General features: G+C 41.6%; 1 protein-coding gene across 3 annotated transcripts in view; it reads left to right on the plus strand.

The window, feature by feature from the left end:
* Positions 1–20,554, plus strand: part of Dgkh (diacylglycerol kinase eta) — a 171,402-nt gene that overhangs the window by 124,660 nt on the left and 26,188 nt on the right. For all 3 annotated transcript variants that reach the window (XM_057785776.1, XM_057785777.1, XM_057785775.1), the window contains exons 16-23: positions 1,237–1,510; positions 2,682–2,792; positions 6,783–6,914; positions 10,902–11,019; positions 12,702–12,812; positions 12,940–13,036; positions 18,718–18,825; positions 20,267–20,380. In XM_057785776.1, coding sequence (XP_057641759.1) covers positions 1,237–1,510; positions 2,682–2,792; positions 6,783–6,914; positions 10,902–11,019; positions 12,702–12,812; positions 12,940–13,036; positions 18,718–18,825; positions 20,267–20,380 — 1,065 coding nt within the window. The remainder of the gene's footprint in view (positions 1–1,236; positions 1,511–2,681; positions 2,793–6,782; positions 6,915–10,901; positions 11,020–12,701; positions 12,813–12,939; positions 13,037–18,717; positions 18,826–20,266; positions 20,381–20,554) is intronic.

A 20,554-nucleotide genomic window follows, 5' to 3' on the forward strand; every position in this document is an offset into this window, starting at 1 on the left:
CTCAGAGCTGATAAATACGTCCAGCAAAGTGGCAGGATACAAAATTAACCCTTCAAATCCAGTAGCCTTCTTGAGTATCAATGACAACAGCACTGAAGTAAACCTTGTGGGATTCAGCTCATTTCCATCCCTGTGGAGAGTTTCAGTAGGCGGGGATTCCCTCTTAGCCACACCTTTGCTTCTGAAGTCCTTCCACTGTGTTCTCGCCTTGGCTTTTCATCAGAGACAGAGAAAGAAAGGGGACAGACCAATAGTTCTGTGAAGACCGAAAGTGCTGTAACAGTTTTGATCCCAAATGTCTCTTTACCTGTAGAAAAACAGGAGAAGCAGAAAACCTCTTTACCTGTGTTTCTTTCTGCATCCCCTTTCCTTTTCTCTTTATTCCTGTACATTTTTCTTCTTGCTCTTTCTGGGACCTCATAGTGCTGTTGGCACTTACAGAGCTTCAGCTCAGCCATGCCTGCAGCTCCTGAAGTTAAAAAGGGTGTCCCAAGTCAATGACTTTAAACAAAGCCTGGTGTTTTGTGTACTGTATCTCTTTCAACTTAGTATTGGTTGCATTCTAAGGAAGAACAGCAGTTTGACATAGGTTGTAAAGATTTGAACCTGCATGGCCTAGAGAGATGGCTCAGAGGTCATAAGTACTTGCTGCTGTTGCAGAGGACCCAGGTTTGGTATCAAGCACCCACATGGCAGCTCCCAACCATCCGTGACACCTGTCCTAAGGGACCTGAGACCCCTTCTGGCTTCGTGGTACCACACACACACACATGGTGTGCATACATGCATTCTAACAAAACTCTCATGTACATAAAATATTGTTCTGAAAAGACTTTAAACCCTGAGAGAGATTTTGAGCGATCCAGAAGTCTGAATCAAGAGGCAGCTCTCGGACTTCTGTTTTCGGCCTTTCATACGGTACGTCTTTATCGGTCACTTAATAGTAAGCATTTCTGGACCTTAAGAGCCACTCAAAAAAAGATCATTTTTTGTCTTCACTAAGTTGAAAATGGATATATCCTCCACCCAAAACATCTACAGAAGAAAATACCGTAGCTACTTGAATGTTGGTATTTTTGTCGCCAGTGATTAAAAACATTCCAGATTTATCTTACATAAAAACACATCTTATATTGTGTCTACCAACGTAATGTGTTTGAATTTCTCCCTCATCACTGTCGTTGCTGTTTGTGTACTTTCTTGTCATTGTTGTTCATGTTCTGTTGGTTTTCCTAGTGCTCAGTCCTAAATGAGAAGCTCGAACAGCTGCTACAAGCCCTGCACGCAGACGCTCAGGCCAGTCGGGTGCCCCCGGGGGTCGGCCCTGCAATCCCCGAGGAGGATGCCGTGGAGTCCTCTAGTGAAGAGTCCTTGGGTGGAAGCAAGGACCAGCTCGTGAATGACGTTGCCAAACCCTCCTCCCAGAAAGGCATGAAACCCCAGGAAATAATGCTGCGTGCAAACAGTCTCAAGAAGGCAGTGAGGCAAGTCATTGAAGAAGCTGGAAAAGGTACACACAAAATTAGCTTCAAAGAGGCCGACAACATCACCGCAGTGTGCATAATGCTCGGATTCGGTACACGTTTAAAAAATAAGAGTCTCATGGTAGAAGACAATAAGTTCACTAGTGGGAAATTTGAACTTAGTCCTGTATACCCTTTCGGCAGTGCGATCAGCACAGCAATGACTCAGAAAATCAGATTTCAGAAGCAAATTAAGTTGCAGTATTTCCATCCCAACTTGAGTAGAATAATAGCTTATAAAACAAGTCTGAAAAATTCAATCTTCTTACTTTTTTGGCTTCTCTTTAATTCTTAAAATCAACCGTGTAACTGCCGATAATAGAGACAATAGCTTCTTAGCATTGATTTCTTAATGTGGTTTATGTTTAAGAATGTGTAGATCTGTATCTGAACTTTAAAAGGGTTGCTTCTAGGCCGGGCGGTGGTGGCGCACGCCTTTAATCCCAGCACTTGGGAGGCAGAGGCAGGTGGATCTCTGTGAGTTCGAGACCAGCCTGGTCTACAAGAGCTAGTTCCAGGACAGGCTCCAAAGCCACAGAGAAACCCTGTCTCGAAAAACCAAAAAAAAAAAAAAAAAAAAAAAGGGGGGTTGCTTCTTATTTTTAATTCTGTGTATACGTGTGTATCTGTGTGTGGGTGTGTGTTTGGAAGCACAGGTGCCAGAGGGGGCATTGGATCCTCTAGGATGGAGTAAACAGGCAGTTGGGAGCTGCCTAGTGTGGATGCTGAGGACCAGACCTGAGTCCTTTGCAAGAGCATTCTGTGCTCTTTGCTCTTCGTCATGTATCCAGCACCTAGATTTAAATTTTTATGAGTATAATGTAAATACTGCTTACATTTTTACAACTAGATGAAAGTTGAATTCAAAACAAATAATGTTGGGAATCACCTCCCAGGTGTGTAACTTGTAATCAGTCGAGCTGTGTATTTTGCTTTAAATTCATATGTAATTTTGTTCTGGTAAATATATAATCTTAACAGATTTATTTGGTTTTATCCTCTCCAGTATCCACAGACACCACTCCCAGTTTTGTTACTAAGCAATGTTTCTTTATGAATGTAGAATTTCTTTTGATACTTGGTTCAGTTTTTTCTTCCTAAGCATGTCTTGTTTGATTTTCACTTACACAAATCTATTTCCCTTCTTACTACTTAAAGTTATGGATGAACAGACAGTTCACCCCTGTGAAGCAGTTAGTCAGTCTGGTGACTATGACAGCACAGAAACGGATGAATCTAAAGATGATGACACGAAGGAGTCGTCCGCAGGTGAGAAAACGGTGGTGGTCTCCGTCTGAGATCAGTCACAAGTAACCTTGCGTGTACTTTTCAGTTGGAGGCAAACTGTCGAATTTTTACTTTTCAGTAGGCTTTTGGGAAGTGTATGTTATTCATGAACACTAAAATAATAGGAAAAAGGTCAGGTAGGTTTGTCAGGTAGTCTCTTCTCTCCTGTGTACTCTAGAGACTAACAATAAACGAAGCACTGTGGAGCTAAAAATGAGTAAGTGTCTTAGAAAAACACCCAAGTTTCCCAGCTCTAGATTCCTGGGAAAATGGCTGACCTCACACGCCCAAGTTTAATCTCTCACATTTTGCTGATCAGCCAATGCTTGTGTTAGATGAAGCTTTAAAAGTCACAAGCGTTCTGATTACAACCCTTTCTTTACCAGATTATTTCTACCTAGAAATGATATATGATCACTTGAAGATTATTAACTGTTTCCTTGCCTTTTGGCTTTCGATAGGAAATGAATTTCCCCTTTTAGAATTTTGCATAGGTGAAAAGTTCGTAATTACTGTTGGATAATATAAGCAGAAGATAGAATATTAATAATATGAGATAGTGGGAATATAATCATCATGTACCAAGAGAAGTCAACAGGGTATATCAGAACTGTTTCTTCCTATAGCTTATTAAGATTTTGTTTTCAAGCTTGAATTGATTGATTTTAGATTTTTCTGAAGTTTTCCTGCCTGTAAAAGTGACGATAGTAATACACTATTTTAATCCGCTTGCACTGAAGGTTGGCCAGTTTACTGTACAAAAGTGCCCAGGACTGTGTCTGTTATGCAGTGCTTTATAAATGTTTGCTATCTATTATTGTTGTTTTATTATTATTACTGACTGAGAAAAATTTGTTTGATTGTACTTAAGGCTCTTAAAGAAATTAAAATTAGTTTCTGTGAAGTTCGGATACTGAGCATACATATCTACCGGCAAATTCTGAGATTTTCCTCACAGATGGCGTTGACAACTCAGGCCATTTGCTTCTAGTACTTTTCTCTCTCGAGTTTGGCTATAATTGTTAGAAGCAGGATTGTTAGATTATTTTTTTATTATGACCTTAGTTTTCCTGCCTTAAAATTCAACCTCTGATGGTGGCTATTATGTATCATTTATCTTGGCAGTATGAACTCTGGCATTTCAATGGTGTTTTTTATGGTCTAATTCCCCACATGGTATTTTACCAGTTCCAAGATTTCCAAGATGAATCTTCTGGGGCTATATCTCCCCCTGCTCCCTATGGCGGTCCTTAAATGATGCTGTGAAAGGCTTTTACAGGGTCATATCACCTTGCTGCATCTGATGTCTTCCTTCATATCTGGTGTCTCATAGCTTCCTCCACTCGTCTATAATATGGTGGTTTCAAATTGTTTATTTTTCTGGCTGCATCCATGTGGTCTGTGTCTGTCTTAGAATGTTCTGAACAAACCCCGGGTGTTTTCTGTAAGGCAACAGCGTAGATATTCATGCCGCTCATCCAGCACGTTCTGATGTTGCCCAGACTGCTGCATTTCTTTTCAAGTTTAACGCAATAGCTTTCCCTCATCTTCCTAGCCCTTCATTTCACCTATTAAAATCTTTTTAATTCTTCTGCCATCTCCAGTGCACTTTATCTGTGAATTTGGTCATCAGGCCTTTGACATTTTCATCTGTTAAAAACTACTTACTGCAGTAGCAGGGTATCCATACACCATGTCCACTGTTGCCATGGCTTCCACCAAGCCATTCTTCACTTTACCACACCCTCATGATCCCAGCATTCCCATCAGTTAGACAGGAAGCTGAAGGATACTATCCGTGCTCAGTAGAGAGGTCACCAGAGATTTAGGAAAGTCTTTAATGTTGCCACATTTGACAGCAATTTTGCCTATAATCCAACTTACTGAAAATCACTGGCAATAGAAGTGTTCCTGTGTTCAGTGATCATTACTTTTATCGAATCATCCATATCGTGTCATTATTAAATTATGCAATGGGTGTCTGAGATGTGAGAAATACAGTCTATTAATGTGTTCAAGGTGATGCTTTATTTAGGAGGAAACATGAAGGACTAATTGAATTCCCTCCACTGAAGCATCAATCTTAGTCATTAGTGCACTCTCTGCTTTTTATCAGACGTGAACATCAAAAGTTGCTTTGTGTCAGAGATTAGCCCCAGAATTCCCATCTGTCACACACAACAGAGTGGACCGTGTTTGATCAGGAAAATAGCATACAAAATTAATACAGTTAGCTTTGTAATTAGTCAGAGAGAGAGTGAAGATAATTAAGTTTTAGAGTACTTTTAAATTGAATTTAATGACTACTGTTTTTTTTTTCTAATACCTATTGATGGTCTCTAGATTAGATCAAGGTGCTGTTTTTCCTTCACTAATTTGCCTCAGATAGAATTAAATCTTCCTTTTTGTTATTTTCTTGAATATTTTTAACTATTGAACTTGTACAAGAAAGTAACAAAACTATTTGCAGCTTTGCATCATTTGAATAAATGATGGCAAGGAAAGTCCTTTGTGAATGGTATCTTCCCATTTAATTTCTGTTTTCTTTTTCCTAAGACTTTCCTAAAAAAAAAGTATTTTTTTGCAACTGGGTGGTGATAGCACATGCCATTAATCCCAGCACTCAGGAGGCAGAGGCAGATGGATCTCTGTGAGTTCTAGGCCAGCTTGGTCTGCAAAGGAAGTTTCAGAATAGCCAGAGCTGTTACACTAAAAACCCTGTATCGAAGAAACAAACAGTACTTTTACAATCAAATATTTTGATTGTATTATTTTCCCTCCCTCAGCTTCTCCCAGATCCCCCCCCAACTCCTGACCAACCCAGTTTCATGATCCTTTCCTCTCTTCACTCACCCTTCCCCTCAACAAAACATCCTTCCCTCCCTTCTCCCCACTAATAAAAGCAAAGATCAAAACAAACAAACCAATAAAAGGAATGAAATACAAGAAGCATACACACACCACACATACCACAATACACAATCCCACACATACACACACGCACACCACACCCACCCCCTCCACCCCCCCACCCCCCCACACACAGAGTTCTGTTCCGTGTTGACTACCTACTCCTGGGCCTGGAACCTACGCTGGATGTGGCTGATATACCCAGTGGCACTCCATTGAAGAAAACTGATTTTCTCTCCTACTAAGTATCAGTTACAAATGGCTTCTTGGTTAGAGGTGGGACTTTGTGTCTGCTTCCCCTTCTTCATCCTGGTATTTTGCCTGATTTGAATTCATGCAGATTCTGTATATGATGCCATTCACCTCCCCTGACTCTTAGACTCTGTCTGCCTCCTCTTCTGTCTAGCTCCCTGAGCATTCAGGGGAGGAGTTTGATAAAGGTATCTCATTTAGGGCCGAATGCGCCGAAGAAGTGTTTGACTCTCCATCCACTGTCTAGTTGTAGGTCTCTGGTAACGCCATTTCTACAAGAAGAAGCTTTTCTGATGAGGGTTAAGTGGTGCACTGATCTGAGTCCCAGCCAAGGGTCTCCACTAACTGAAGACTGTTTTAGCGCCTGTTTCACATGCGTTCATGTGTTCTGCTGGGAGTCATGTCCCCTAAATAGGATCATTTACCCAGTATTCATGAGTAGCAGGTAATGTTGGTAGTGTGCGTCGTAATGCTCACCAGACTGTAAATTTTCTATTTATCCAGTGTGGGTTGATCACTTTCAAATTAAGCATATTATTGACTTTTAATGATAGTAGATATCTGGGTTCTGGTAGCATCTATTCAAAGCCAGAGATCACTGTATCTCCCTTGGTAGATAGATACTCTCCAAATGTCTCAAGGAAATGAAAATAAAATGATAAATGAAGGTAAATATCAACATCTTCCTTCCCACTCATTGATTTTAAATAGGCATTTGGTGGTTGTTGTTGTGTGTCGAGTTTATAGGGGCTTATTCAATTTTATACTGGTTTCATTTGCCCTTTTTTAATCTGGATATTTTGTCAACAGCCAAATCCTCATCTCAGTCTCCTGATGCCCAGGCAAGTCGTGGTCATTTCCAAACTGATTCTGCCGCTGGTTCAGCTGTGGCCGCCACCAAAGAAAATCTCCCTGTGCTCAACACCAGAATTATCTGCCCAGGTAGTACAGCTGTGTGACATAATGCATTCTTGCCAAACTTAGTCATGGTAATCCAGGTCTTTAGAGTAATCCACGTCTCACTGCATAGGGCATCTTCACACACATGCTTCTGGGCCCTGCTCCGAGAGATGTTAGCCCATTGGTTCTAGGTTGGAGCTCAGGAGTCCCAGGTTACTTTCTGTCTCTGAAACAGAGCTTCCCTTCCATTCTGTGACCTTCAAGCACCTCCACTGCTCTCCTTGTGGTTGTCAGCCACCGCTTTCTCTGCAGAGATTTCTAGCCTCGCATCCGTTCCACCTTTGATGAAATGAGTTTATCTTGGATTAGGCTAGTAGACACCAGGGACTATAGATAGAAGCTGGAGGGAAAAAATATGTGTCTCAGAGCTTCCTAAGGAGCTGGAGGAAGTATATGTGTCTTGGAGCTTCCTAAATTTATGATGGTTGTAAAAAATCCTTTGATCTTTGTTTGCTGGAGTCCATTTAGACCTGAAAGGTAGCTTCTCATGGAATTTCTTTTTAAAGATGAGCTCTATAATTCAAATAATGGTTTTTATTTTATTTATTTTATCTTTTTTTATTTATTTTTTTTGTTGAAACAATTTCTGCCTCCTCCCCGCTTCCCATTTCCCTCCTTCTCCTCCCACTCCTCTCCCCCTAACCCCACTCCTCTCCCCCTCCCCCCACTCTTCTCCCCCTCCCCTCATTCCATTCTCCCTCCCTCTTGAGTCTGAAGAGCAGTCCAAATTCCCTGCCCTGTGGGAAGTCCAAGGCCCTCCCCACTCCATCCAGGTCCAGGAAGGTGAGCATCCAAACAGGCTAGGCTCCCACAAAGCCAGTTCCTGAAGTAGGATCAAAACCTAGTGCCATTGTCCTTGGCTTCTCATCAGTCTTCATTGTCCACCATGTTCAGAGAGTTCGGTTTTATCCCATGCTTATTCAGTCCCAGTCCAGCTGTCCTTGGTGAGCTCCCAATAGATCAGCCCCACTGTCACAGTGGGTGGGTGCACCCCTCGCGGTCCTGACTGCCTTGCTCATGTTCTCCCTCCTTCTGCTCCTCATTTGGACCTTGGGATTTCAGTCCGGTGCTCCAATGTGGGTCTCTGTCACTATCTCCATCCATCACCAGATGAAGGTTCTAAGGTGATATGCAAGATATTCATCAGTATGGCTATAGGATAGGGTTATTTCAGGTTCCCTCTCCTCAGTTGCCCAAGGTACTAGCTGGGGACATCTCCCTGGACACCTGCGAGCCCCTCTAGAGTCAAGTATCTTGCCAACCCTAAGATGGCTCCCTTAATTAGGATATATACTTCCCTGCTCCCATATCCACCCTTCCTTTATCCCAACCATCCCATTCCCCCAGCCTCCCCCCGTCCTCCCCTTCTCACTTTTCTCACCCCATTTCCCCTTACCCCCATCTCCCCCCCACCCCCACGTTCCCAGTTTTTGACCGGCAATCTTGTCTACTTCCCATATCCAGGAGGATGACTATGTGTTTTTCTTTGGGTTTACCTTCTTATTTAGCTTACCTAGGATCACAAATTATAGGCTCAATGTCCTTTATTTATGGTTAGAAACCAATTATGAGTGAGTACATCCCATGTTCATCTTTTTGGGTCTGAGTTACCTCACTCAGGATAGTGTTTTCTATTTCCATCCATTTGCATGCAAAATTCACGATGTCATTGTTTTTTACTGCTGAGTAGTACTCTAATATGTATATATTCCATACTTTCTTCATCCATTCTTCCATTGAAGGACATCTAGGTTGTTTCAGGTTCTGGCTATTACAAATAATGCTGCTATGAACATAGTTGAACAAATGCTTTTGTCATATGATAGGGCATCTCTTGGGTATATTCCAAGAGATATATTGGGTATATTACTGGGTCTTGGGGTAGGTTGATCCCGAATTTCCTGAGAAATCGCCACACTGATTTCCAAAGTGGTTGCACAAGTTTGCATTCCCACCAGCAATGGATGAGTGTACCCCTTACTCCACAACCCCTCCAGCAAAGGCTATCATTGGTGTTTTTGATTTTAGCCATTCTGACAGGTGTAAGATGGTATCTCAGAGTTGTTTTAATTTGCATTTCCCTGATCGCTAAGGAGGTTGAGCATGACCTTAAGTGTCTTTTGGCCAATCCGAATTTCTTCTGTTGAGAATTCTCTGTTCAGTTCAGTGCCCCATGTTTTAATTGGGTTAATTAGCATTTTAAAGTGTAATTTCTTGAGTTCTTTCAAATAATGGTTTTTATAATTCAAATAAGGTTAGAGACCTTTGCTTCCCCCTTTCAGTACCGATAGAACCATCAGACAGATGATCAGGGAAATTGATGGGGAATAGAGTCCATGTCTAAAGTACACTCAGCCACGGGAGAATACACATTCTTCTCAAGAGTATGTAGAACATTCTCTGAGACAGGCCGTAGCCAATTTGGCCACAAACCGTTCTCAGTAAAATCAAAAGGATCAAGATCTCATGCTTGGGTACTTAATCTCAGCCCAGTGGGGTGAAAGAACCAATGAGAGAATTGAGATTTGGGCAGTACACAGATGTGGAAACATGCAGGGGAGTCAACTAGAGAAAATAATAGAGAATTGATAAAGTAGAGAACAGAAACACACCATCCGGAACCTAGCTAATGCGGCTGGAATGTGCTTAGAGTGGAGTGTGTAGCTGTTAATGCTGCCTGGAAAATCTCTCTCTCTCTCCCTCTCTCCCTCTCTCCCTCTCTCTCTCTCTCTCTCTCTCTCTCTCTCTCTCTCTCTCTCTCGTCAGTCTCCTGATAGTCACCCTGGGAAGCTAGGACAGGAGCAGACTGGTCACAACAAATAATAATATGAGAGTGTAAATAAGAGAATTAAAAACTCAGGAAATAAAAAAAAGTCAAATAAAGATTCATATCACTAAAATCAGGAATGAGAGAAGGCTTGAGGCATCTTTATGGAGCTTTGAGATAAGATGCTGATGGAAACATAAACCCAGAGGAAACAGGCAAATGCCTAAAACCACATGAACTAAAAACCCCATTCAAGAACAAATAGAGCCGGGCGGTGGTGGCGCACACCTTTAATCCCAACACTTGGGAGGCAGAGGCAGGCGGATCTCTGTGAGTTCGAGACCAGCCTGGTCTACAAGACCTAGTTCCAGGACAGGCTCCAAAATCACAGAGAAACCCTGTCTTGAAAAACCAAAAAAAAAAAAAAAAAAAAAAAGAACAAATAGAAATAAAATACTAGAAAGAAAAGCCAGGCATGGTAGCACACACCTTGGGAGACAGAGGCAGGCAGAGTGGTGTGAGTTCCAGTACAGTACTCTGCTTAGTAAGCACCAGAGCAGACCAGGCTACATAGAGAGACCCTGTCTCAAAAGGCCAGGAACGGGGAGGGAAGGAAAAAGGCAAGGAAAGGAAAGAACAACTATATACCTTCCCAGATTTATCTTGAACATAGAAAACCCCCAGGGTTGCATACATGTGCATGCATGCTTGTACGTGCACACAAGCAAGGTAAACCACTAAAATTAATAAGCGAGTGTACTAAGATTACACAGTAAATGATCAGTCTGCAAAAATTACACCTTTATCATTATATTTCTATACACTGCAACTGAACAATCTGACCATGAAATTAAGAATAAAGTTCTCCTTGAAATTGCACCAAAAATGGCAAAAACACTAGGAATGAATTTAACCCAGGAAGTGAAACACTGGAAACGACAAATTGTAGAATTGCCGAAAGGTAAGTGAGAAAATATCACAGATACCTTTTTCAGGTTATTCTCTCCACAGTTATTTATTATAGCACACACACCTTTGGAAATATTAAGACCTGCATGTTTCTAAGTAGCATCCCGTTTGAGTGTTGGCTCCTGAGTGGTCATGGGCTTTGGTAGAAGATGTCTGGAGCAAGGCCAGGCTCTGAGTGGAGCAGGTTTGCCTCTGCTTTCTCCTAACCTGTGCCCCTGATGAATTTCTGTCAGGTTTAAGAGCAGGCCTTGCCGCCTCGATTGCCGGGAGTTCCATCATCAACAAAGTGCTGCTGGCCAACATCGACCCTTTTGGTGCCACACCATTTATTGACCCGGATCTCGATTCACTGTAAGAAACACTTTAGTTATTCGGCCTCAACTTTTTACTGTCTGTTTTGTCCTAATCCTGACATTTTGCATGTGTCCCAGAGTGTATGGTTCCATCTGCAGAAAGGGTGGTGAGCGTGCTCAGAAGTTGGTATTGATCAGCTCTGTGGTCTGTCCCTTTCTCACCTGGGGCAGCACTGCTGCCTCTTCCTGAAGGTTTGCCATAGTGCCGGTTAGCGCCTGCATCTACGCCATGCCCCCTCTCCCCCGCCTTCTCTTCTCAGCCTGCCAATTCCACATCCCACTGCAGTTTCCTTGTTCCCAGCTTCTCACCCACATCGGTCTCGCCTCTTTCTAGACTCCCTAAAAACACTTCTGGCAGCGGGAGATATACTTATTTTTGTTTTCATTTTAAAATTTGCTTTGTGAATGTGTGTGTGTCCATCCATGTCTGTATGGGTGCATGTACGTGTGTGGAGGCCAGAGTTTGAAGCTGAGAGGCTTTCTTCCCCACTTTCCCTCCTGTATGATGGTTGAGGCAGGGTCCCCCCTGGGACCCCCTGTTAGTTTGGCTGGTATAGACTAGGTAGACAGCTTGCTCTGGGACCTGTGTCTTCCTTGTGTGTGCTGGCTGCAGGCTGACTGTCTTGACCACTGGGCATTTATCTGACCTGTCTCCTAGCTCAGAAATGTTCTTGTTAAAAAACAAAACAAAACTTTTTTTTTTGTATTGGCATTTCTCAAGGATAGCATTTATTATATGTTATTTTTGGAAAATTTTTTCCTTTTTTGTTTTTGTTTTGTTTTGTTTGTTGAGACAGGGTTTCTCTGTATAGCCCTAACTGTCCTGGAGCTTACTCTGCAGACCAGAGTGACCAAGGCTGGCCTTGAACTCAGTGATCTGCCTGCCTTCAAGTGCTGGGATTAAAGGTCTGTACCACCACCAGGCCTTTTATTTTTATTATTATTATTATTATCATTATTATTATTATCATTATTTGTCTAGGAGTGTGCGTGTATGTGTACATGTATGTGTGCATATCATGGCATGTATCTGGAGATCAGAGGACAGCTTGTAGGTGTCAAGTTCGTTCCTTCTACCATGGGAATCCCAGGGAATGAACTCAGGTCATCAGGTTTGGTTTTAAGCACCTTTACCAGTGGTGGGAGGAGAGAAGTAACTCCTTCGAATTATCCCCCGATCTCCATACACTATGATATGTGTGAGACACCCATCCACCCTATAAAAAAGTAATTATGAAAATAAAAGAGAATCAAGTATTAACAGTATTTATAATAATATATTGAATTCAGAAGTTTGTCTTTACTGTTTGTCTATTATTATGGGTTGAGTGGAAGAGACTTTCTTATAATTAAGAAAGAGGACTACTGGCACTTGCTTCAAAGCTCTCCCGTAGATACCGTCATCAGCCTGTATAGTCACCGCCGTATGTGGCAGACAGAAGGCTAACGGCTGCCAAATTAAATGGACAATAGAACAATATTTGTCTCTGCTTTGGTTTTACTAAAAATTCTGCACCTGTACTGTGCTTGTGCACTTGGCATGTCTGTGGGGATGACTTCTGCTTTCTGATCCTCTAGGAAGAGTGGATGCTTAAGTTATTTTCAGTGTAACCGTGTAAATAGACTGGACGTGTTGCAACGCATCTGAAATTGACTTTTATGTACTTTCCCTTATCATAGAGACGGATACTCAGAAAAATGTGTCATGAACAATTACTTTGGGATTGGATTAGATGCAAAAATTTCATTAGAATTTAATAATAAGAGAGAAGAGCACCCTGAAAAATGCAGGTAATTTCGGGAATGGCGATAATCTTGTTACGCGAAGGCAATTTTACTTTAATTTCATTTGTTGTCTCTTTTACTTTAAGGAGTAAATAAATAACATTTCCTGAGATTGCACAACAATATTTTTCAGAAGCCGAACCAAAAACTTGATGTGGTACGGAGTCCTGGGGACCCGGGAGTTATTACAGAGATCATACAAAAACCTGGAGCAGAGGGTCCAGCTTGAGGTGAGTTCATCTTGAAGTGAAGACATTTTAGTTTATCTTGCATAGGTAATTTGTAGAGCGAAGTTAACCTAGTTTCCTTTTAATTAATGATTCAGTGTATTCTGAAGATAGAGTCAACCCTGTGTAGAAACAGCAGGCTCAACCTTAAACCATCCTCCTTTGTGAAGCTGGGGCTACCAACGTGGAGTCTTGCAAGGACTTGAGTAGGACCGTGTCTTCGATGAGGGACTTCTTTACTCAGATGCTCCAGTTCTATAATGCCTAATGTTTTATAGAGTCCTGGAAAGTAGTATTTGTAGTGCATACATTTTAATTTCAATCTACACCTATTTTGATCCAATTATTTCTAACAAGTCAGTTAAAAATAGGATTTTGGGGGTTGGGGATTTAGCAAGTGCAAGGCCCTGGGTTCCAACTTCTGAAAAAAAAAAAAGGAAAGAAAACATAACAAAAATAGGATCTTGACAGTTTTTTTCTAATTTAAGTAGAAACAGACAACAAAAATTATTTAATTTCTTGTAGTAGCAGAGAAAAGATGGTTAGAATTCCTTGGAGTTTATCGATCACTGTAAACCTCTTTCATGCTCGGACCAGGGCATATGTTTTCCACCTCATTTCCTTTTGTGATCAGAGCATTTTTTAATTTAAAGTATACCACTAGTACAGAGAAATTTATAGACAGTAAGTCTTAACTGCTTTGGTTAACTAGACTAAACTGAGTATTGTTGTCTTGTCCTTGTCTTAACACTGGGGTGTAGGCTAATAGATGATCTATTAGATGAGCTATTAGATGTCATGAAGATAAGCCCGTTGGTCCTTTCCACTCTAAAAAATATCACCAGGCATTCAGCTGCTTTGATTTGTGGTTGTTAATAAAATTAAAATAGAGACTTCCAGGTGAGCAGCTTCAAAATCAGGAAGGTTCACCTTTTGCAAAGGCTGTCCTCCACAGTCCTGCCGCATGTCAATTTTGGTGCCCTCGTAGGTATGGTATGGTATCGTATCGTATGTGTTCCTTCCTTTTTGATCCATGTCCTCAGTTGACCACACTTCTTAAGAACAGGTAGAGAGCTGTAGTCATTGTTGTTAGCCTTAGTGTGTAACAGTAGCTGGCACTGCCTTGAGGAAGAAGTGAGTAGCGAATCAGATAATTTGATAAGGAGAGATGCTCCTCAATTTGTGATGAGTGACATTTCCAGCATGGCTCCAGACCTGACTGGGGCATGCAGGAATGAAGAAATGACAGACAGACCGACATTTGGACAGAAAACTGGGGTCGGTTGGTCTGGTCTCTCAGCAGGAGAAAGCCAACATTCCAGGAGCATAGCGGGGGCGGGGGGGGGGGTATAGGGTTGAACAGGGAGGCAGGGTTATCTCATGATGATAACCAAGGAGGCGGGATTTACGGTAAACTGCTGGATCCAGGAGACAGGTTCAGCTAACCTTGGTAGGAACATGCTCTAAGTGTGCTGCCTTCAGGCCGTAAACATTCAGGGGGCAGAAGGCTATGGTGGATGTTTTCTGCACATTCTGTCTGTGCTAGCTGGTACTTGGTGTACTGAGGAAGGCCTTGCCTTCTGAGCCTTTCCTATGCCTCTGAGCCCAAGGGTACCAGGTCCTTGCCATGGCTCTGCCTGTGTTGACAACACACATTCACTTACCTACTGCTTCCTCCAGATCATAAATTAGTCTGAGCATAAATTAGTTGGGGGAGAGGGAACTCAAAAAACACATGCCTGTAACCCCAACTCTTCTAATAGAGCAGGGCAATTGCCCACATTCAGGTCTGGCGTTTCAAGTCAGCCATGGCCTCACAGAGTGACCCCTCCTTAAAAACAAAACAAAACAAACAAAAAAAGCAAACAAAACAACTACGAAACCATTTAATAAGCCTAGCCTTTTAAACAACTTATCAAGGGCTTGCCAGCCCCACACATGCTCAGAATGCTTACTTGGCCCATAGCTGATGTCCTGATCCAACGGCTGCTTTGTAGTAAGTATTGACTGTCTCACGTAAGTTTACAGAGTGCTGTACAAGAAATGAACAAGAGAATGACTGCTTGTCAGCCTCGGCGGCTGAATGGTCTTCATCACTGGAAATGGTCTTTGTGGCTGAAATTTTAAAGAAGATATCTTACCTAGAGCTTTTTCTCTCCCATTTTAAAAGGCAACGAGAACCAAATATTTCTGTCTGCTCACTTGTCTGAGTTCTGACTCGCAACTCTAACTTACCCTTTACCCATCTCTGAATGCCTGCTAAAATCCTCTAAGCATGCGTTCCCTGACATGGGCTTGTCCACTCTTTTTTAAAAAATAATTTATTTATTTTATTTCATGCGTATTGGTGCTTTGCCCAGATGCATGTCTATGTGAGGGTGTCAGGTTCCCTTGAACTGGAGTTACAGACGGTTGTGAGCTGCCATGTGGATGCTGGGAATTGAACCTGGGTCCTCTGGAAGAAGAGTCAGTGCTCTTAAGCACTGAGTCATCTCTCCAGCCTGTTTTTCTACTCTTTAAAGACTGTCTGTCCCACCCTCTTATTTTTTACAGATTTCCTGAAGGTTTTTTAGGACATAAGACATTTTTCAGACATGTGACCTTAATTTATCAAATCCATACTGCCTGTGTTTCCTCATGAACTCAGTTAAATAGAGATTGTATACATAACATCAGGGTTTGTGTTCAGTGCACATGTGTCAAATTCACTGTGTGTGGGAATGCCCATCATTAGTGGATGCAAGCGAACTGTATTCATTTGTGAAACCTTTTAGCATCTCTTCAGATTCTTAAAATATGTTATGTGGGTGTTGTGTCTGTATCTCTCTGCATTACATGCATGCAGGACCTGTGGGAACCAAAAGAGGGTGTTGAATTCCCTGGAACTGAAGTTAAAGATTGTTGTTAACCTTATATGGGTATGGGGAGTTGAACCTGAATTCTCTGGAAGCTGCCAGTACTCTTAAAGGCTAAACCACCTTGTCAGCCCCAACCCTGTTCTAATTTAAAACAAAACAAAACAAACAAACAAAAAAAAAAACCAGCAAAAAAATTTTACACTATTGGTAGTACATGCCTGTAATCCTGTATTTGTGGGGCTGGCTGAGGCAGGAGGATTGCTGCAAATGCCAGGCTAGTTTGGGCTACAGAGTGAGACCCTGTCTTAAAAATGCAGACCAAGACAAAGAAACTTATTTTCTATTTGCAAAAAATAGCATTTTAAAATACCTTCGTTAATTTAGTCATGTGACTTTAAATAGCTCTTTCTCAAGGAACTGTAGCTGGTTTTTCTAGCGGGTTCTTTGTTCCAGCTGTACGCTGAGTGCACACCAAGTGCAGGTGTGTTCCTGAGCGCTAGGAACCAGGGTGGATCTTTGAGAAATAAGCTCCCTGTTGAGTGGTCAGCCCTGTTACCTCTTGGTAAAGAAAACAATTATAAGAAATACAGGTGGCGGTGAATAGGCACATGGGGAAATAGGAAATCTCGGTTGCTTACTTTGTAAAAGCTGGTTCGCACTGAGTTTTCATTTGTTTTAAAGGTTAGCAATAATTTTGGTTGGACATTAAAATGTGTTCTTGATGACCATGTTTTAATGTAAGAATTAATAAACTGGAGACACAGCATCTATTTTACATATGGTATCTACAAGAACTTTTCTTTTGAAATGAAGGCTTAGCCCCATCAAATGTTTATGTAGAAAAACCTTATATGGCCTTGTTTAAATAATTAAATATGATAATTATAAGAGAAGTTTTAAAATAATTTGAAATATTCTTGACACATAAAACATACATTTTATGGGGCACCAATAAATAAATATATATATATACACATATATATAGTGTATGCTTAAACATATTTTCTCTTCAGACATTTCATTCGTTAACTGCCTGTGTCCATCTCAGTATCCGTATTTTTAATTAAGAATGAATAAATATAATAAAACAAAAAAAGAAAATACATTTGAGGAGCAACATTTATGAAAATGCTAGTTTTGCCTCTACTCAGTAATTACTGTAATAGTCAAAGGTGCATTTCCCATCTAAGTGATAATTTAATTTTCCTTTAGTTGAATTGAGGGTGGGAGTGTACAATACTATTCAATATGCATTTTTCCCCTTGCCTTTGCATCTAGCTACATAAACAACACAGCTTTGATTAAAATTTTTGGTCTCTGTGTGTGTGTGTGTGTGTGTCTGTGCCAGTGTTCCAAGTATACATGGGGAGGTCAGAGGACAACTTGGGGGATTGGTTCTTTTCCTATGCATGTGTGTGCGTTTAAGGTATTGAGCTCCTGTTGTCAGGGTCGTTGGCAAGCTCCGGTTGTCTGGGTCGTTGGCAAGCTCCGGTTGTCAGGGTCGTTGGCAAGCTCCGGTTGTCAGGGTCATTGGCAAGCTCCGGTTGTCAGGGTCATTGGCAAGCACCTTTACCCACCTACCCATCTCATCAGCCCCATCCAGCTTTCGGTTTCGATGGTTGCTGGTTAGTTACCAAACCCTGGCAAGTACCCAGTTGTGAGAGTTCTGAGTGAGGTGGGTGGGGTCAGAGCCTGCTCCCGTAGGGCTTGTGTTTAACAGGGTGCCTAGACCAAGCACAGAGAGACCTCAGCAATACAGGCTAGAACAGCATTTCTCAACCTGTGGGTTGTGACTCTTTGGGGGTGGAACAACCCTTTCACAGGGCTGCCAAAGCCATTTACATTACAACTTATTATAATGTAAGATATTTACATTACAATTCATAACAGTAACAAAATTACAATAGCAATGAAATAGTTTTATGGATGGGGGTCCCCACAACATGGGGAGCTGTATTAAAGAGTCACAGGATTAGGAAGGCTAGAATTTTTAGAAGTGATCTGAAGGAGGTTTAAGAAAAGTTCTGCCTGATGTATGAGGAAAGGCAGAGGAAAGCATATTTTTGATTCAGTTTTTGTAGAAATTTATACTTTTTCCCTTGGATTTTTGAGACAGAGTTTCTCTGTGTAATCACCCTGGCTGTCCTGGAGCTAGTTCAGGACAGCTAGATCAAGGAGCTAGATCAGGTTGACCTTGAATTCACAGTGAGGTGCCTACCTCTGCCTCTCTAGTGTTGGGAGTTAAAAGTGTATGCCTCTACTGTCCAGCTTTTGTTTTTAAAGTTATTTATACTTTAAAAAAAATTTTAATTAGGAAAAAAGTAAGATAAAGGTCTTTGTAATATTTAAGAGTTTACCTACAAGAAAGCTACAGACATGTTACACTGTATCTCATCCTTTGTAATGTGGAAGAGTGTGTTTACAAGAAAGGTGGTGGTGGCACATGCCTTTATCCCAGCACTCCGGAGGCAGAGGCAGGCAGATCTCTCTGAGTTCGAGGCCAGGCTCATCTACAAAGTGAATTCCAGGATAGCCAGAGATACACAGAGAAACCCTGTCTCAAAAAACAACAACAACAAAACAAAAAAACAACAAGAAGGCAAGCACTGTGGACACATTCCTGTCCTAGTACCCTGAAGTAACAGTTTTACTCTTATTGTCTGACCTCTAAACTTGTTACTTTTGAGATAGGATCTCATGTAGCCCAGGCTGCCCTTGAACTTGCTGCATAGATGAGGATGGCCATGAACCCCTTTGCTCTTCCTATGTCTACTCTGAAGTGCTGGGATTATAGGTATTCTAACCTCCAAGTATTTTACCTTGCAGTGTGATGGGCAGTACATTCCTCTACCCAGCTTACAAGGCATAGCGGTGCTGAACATCCCTAGCTACGCAGGAGGCACCAACTTCTGGGGCGGAACCAAAGAGGATGATGTAAGTAGCATGGTGGACTTAGAGTTTGTTTCCTCAAAGGTCATAAAAATCACTAGAATGTCTAATTTTTTAAAATGTGCTTGATGATATTGTTTTCATATCGATATTTACCTGACACATGTTTTACAATGTTTGGAAGGTGAGAGGTGGAATTCATAGCTTCTTATGTAAACAGTCTCTCTCATGAATACACTCTAAAGTTCCTCCTGAGTTCCAGCATTAAAGGTGTGCACCACCACACCTGGCAAGGCGTGACACTATTTCTGTTTCTTTTATGTTTCCTTATATTACAAAAAAAAAAAAAAAAGTCACATTTGTGTGGTATAAATACTGTTGCTCTCAAAAGAATGAAGAAGCACAAGTATTGAACTGGGCATACCACAGATGTATTGCCATGGTCTTGAAGACTTGTACCCCAATTTCGGTTTTAGGCTTAAATGAGCATACAAGGTATAATGCCCATGCTGTGGCTCGATTCTGGTTCTGCTGAAGTGTAACAACCAACTCACCCATTCTTTTCTCCAGTAGAACACCACTCAGATATTCTAACGGTGTGAAGTCAGTGAGAGTAAATAAAGTCAACATTCCAAAACACCCACTAGGTACTAAGAAGGGCTTTATAGTCGTTATTTGATATCCACATGACTTTCTTCCCCCTTTCTCCCTCCCTCCTTCCCTTCCTTCCGTGTGTGTGCATGTGTGCGCACGGCGGGGATCAGAACTGAGATCCCTGCATTTCCACAGTTGCTAACAGAGGAACAACTTGAATCCAGGTGCTCTGATAGCAGAAATTAGAGGAAATTATCAGCGTCAGCAAGTTTGTGGGCTCATAGTCCTAATGCAGGTTTTAATTAGGATATTCTTTTAGAGTGAGTATTTTTCAGTCATAATTATTTATACTATATAGTGAGACTCTTTGGGCACCCGTATTCACTTGCACACATTGACATACAGGTACACCCACATGCCTATAATTAAAAAAATATTTTAAAAAAGATAACAGCAGCAATGTGTATTGCCTAGAACACCTTGAAAGACTGTCTTTAAAGCTCGCTGAGTGCATAGAATCACAGTTTGCATGTTCATCAGTATCAACTTTTGGGCCCTTGTAGATTTTCAAAAGTTATATGTCATCTAATCATAATGTTTATCAATTATTTGTGAGGTATTTGCCACATTCATATCCAGATGAAGTAATTAGAAATGTGTTGGTCTAGAGAGCGCTGAATGGGATGTTTGACTACCCTGTGGATGCTGAAACCCTTCTTGGACGGACGTTTGTGTTAAGCTGTCTTCGGTGATTACTTCCCTGGACTGTTAATTTCCGATACTTACCTCCTCTTCACTGTTTGTAGGTTTTTGGTGTCTATGTGGCAGAGTTTGAGGTTCCCCTCTATCTAAACCATGGGTAGAAATGAGCACCACTGATTTTCCCTCCTAGATATTTGCTGCGCCATCATTCGATGACAAGATTCTGGAAGTCGTTGCCGTGTTTGACAGTGTGCAGATGGCAGTATCAAGGGTCATCAAACTGCAGCATCACCGGATAGCACAGGTTGGTGTCCCAGATCACAGCACACTGTATTTCCTGGGTCATGGAGCATGGAAGGAGGCTGTCTCTGATGACTACTGTGCTGATAAGCTTCCGTAAAGTACTGTCTGTCTGTCAGTGTCATTGCAGTGGTAAAGCATAGCGTTCCATTCCACAGAGGCGCTCAGGCTGATCTGT

Source organism: Chionomys nivalis, chromosome 12 (assembly GCF_950005125.1).
Source record: "Chionomys nivalis chromosome 12, mChiNiv1.1, whole genome shotgun sequence".
In the NCBI taxonomy this organism is placed as follows: Eukaryota; Metazoa; Chordata; class Mammalia; order Rodentia; family Cricetidae; genus Chionomys; species Chionomys nivalis.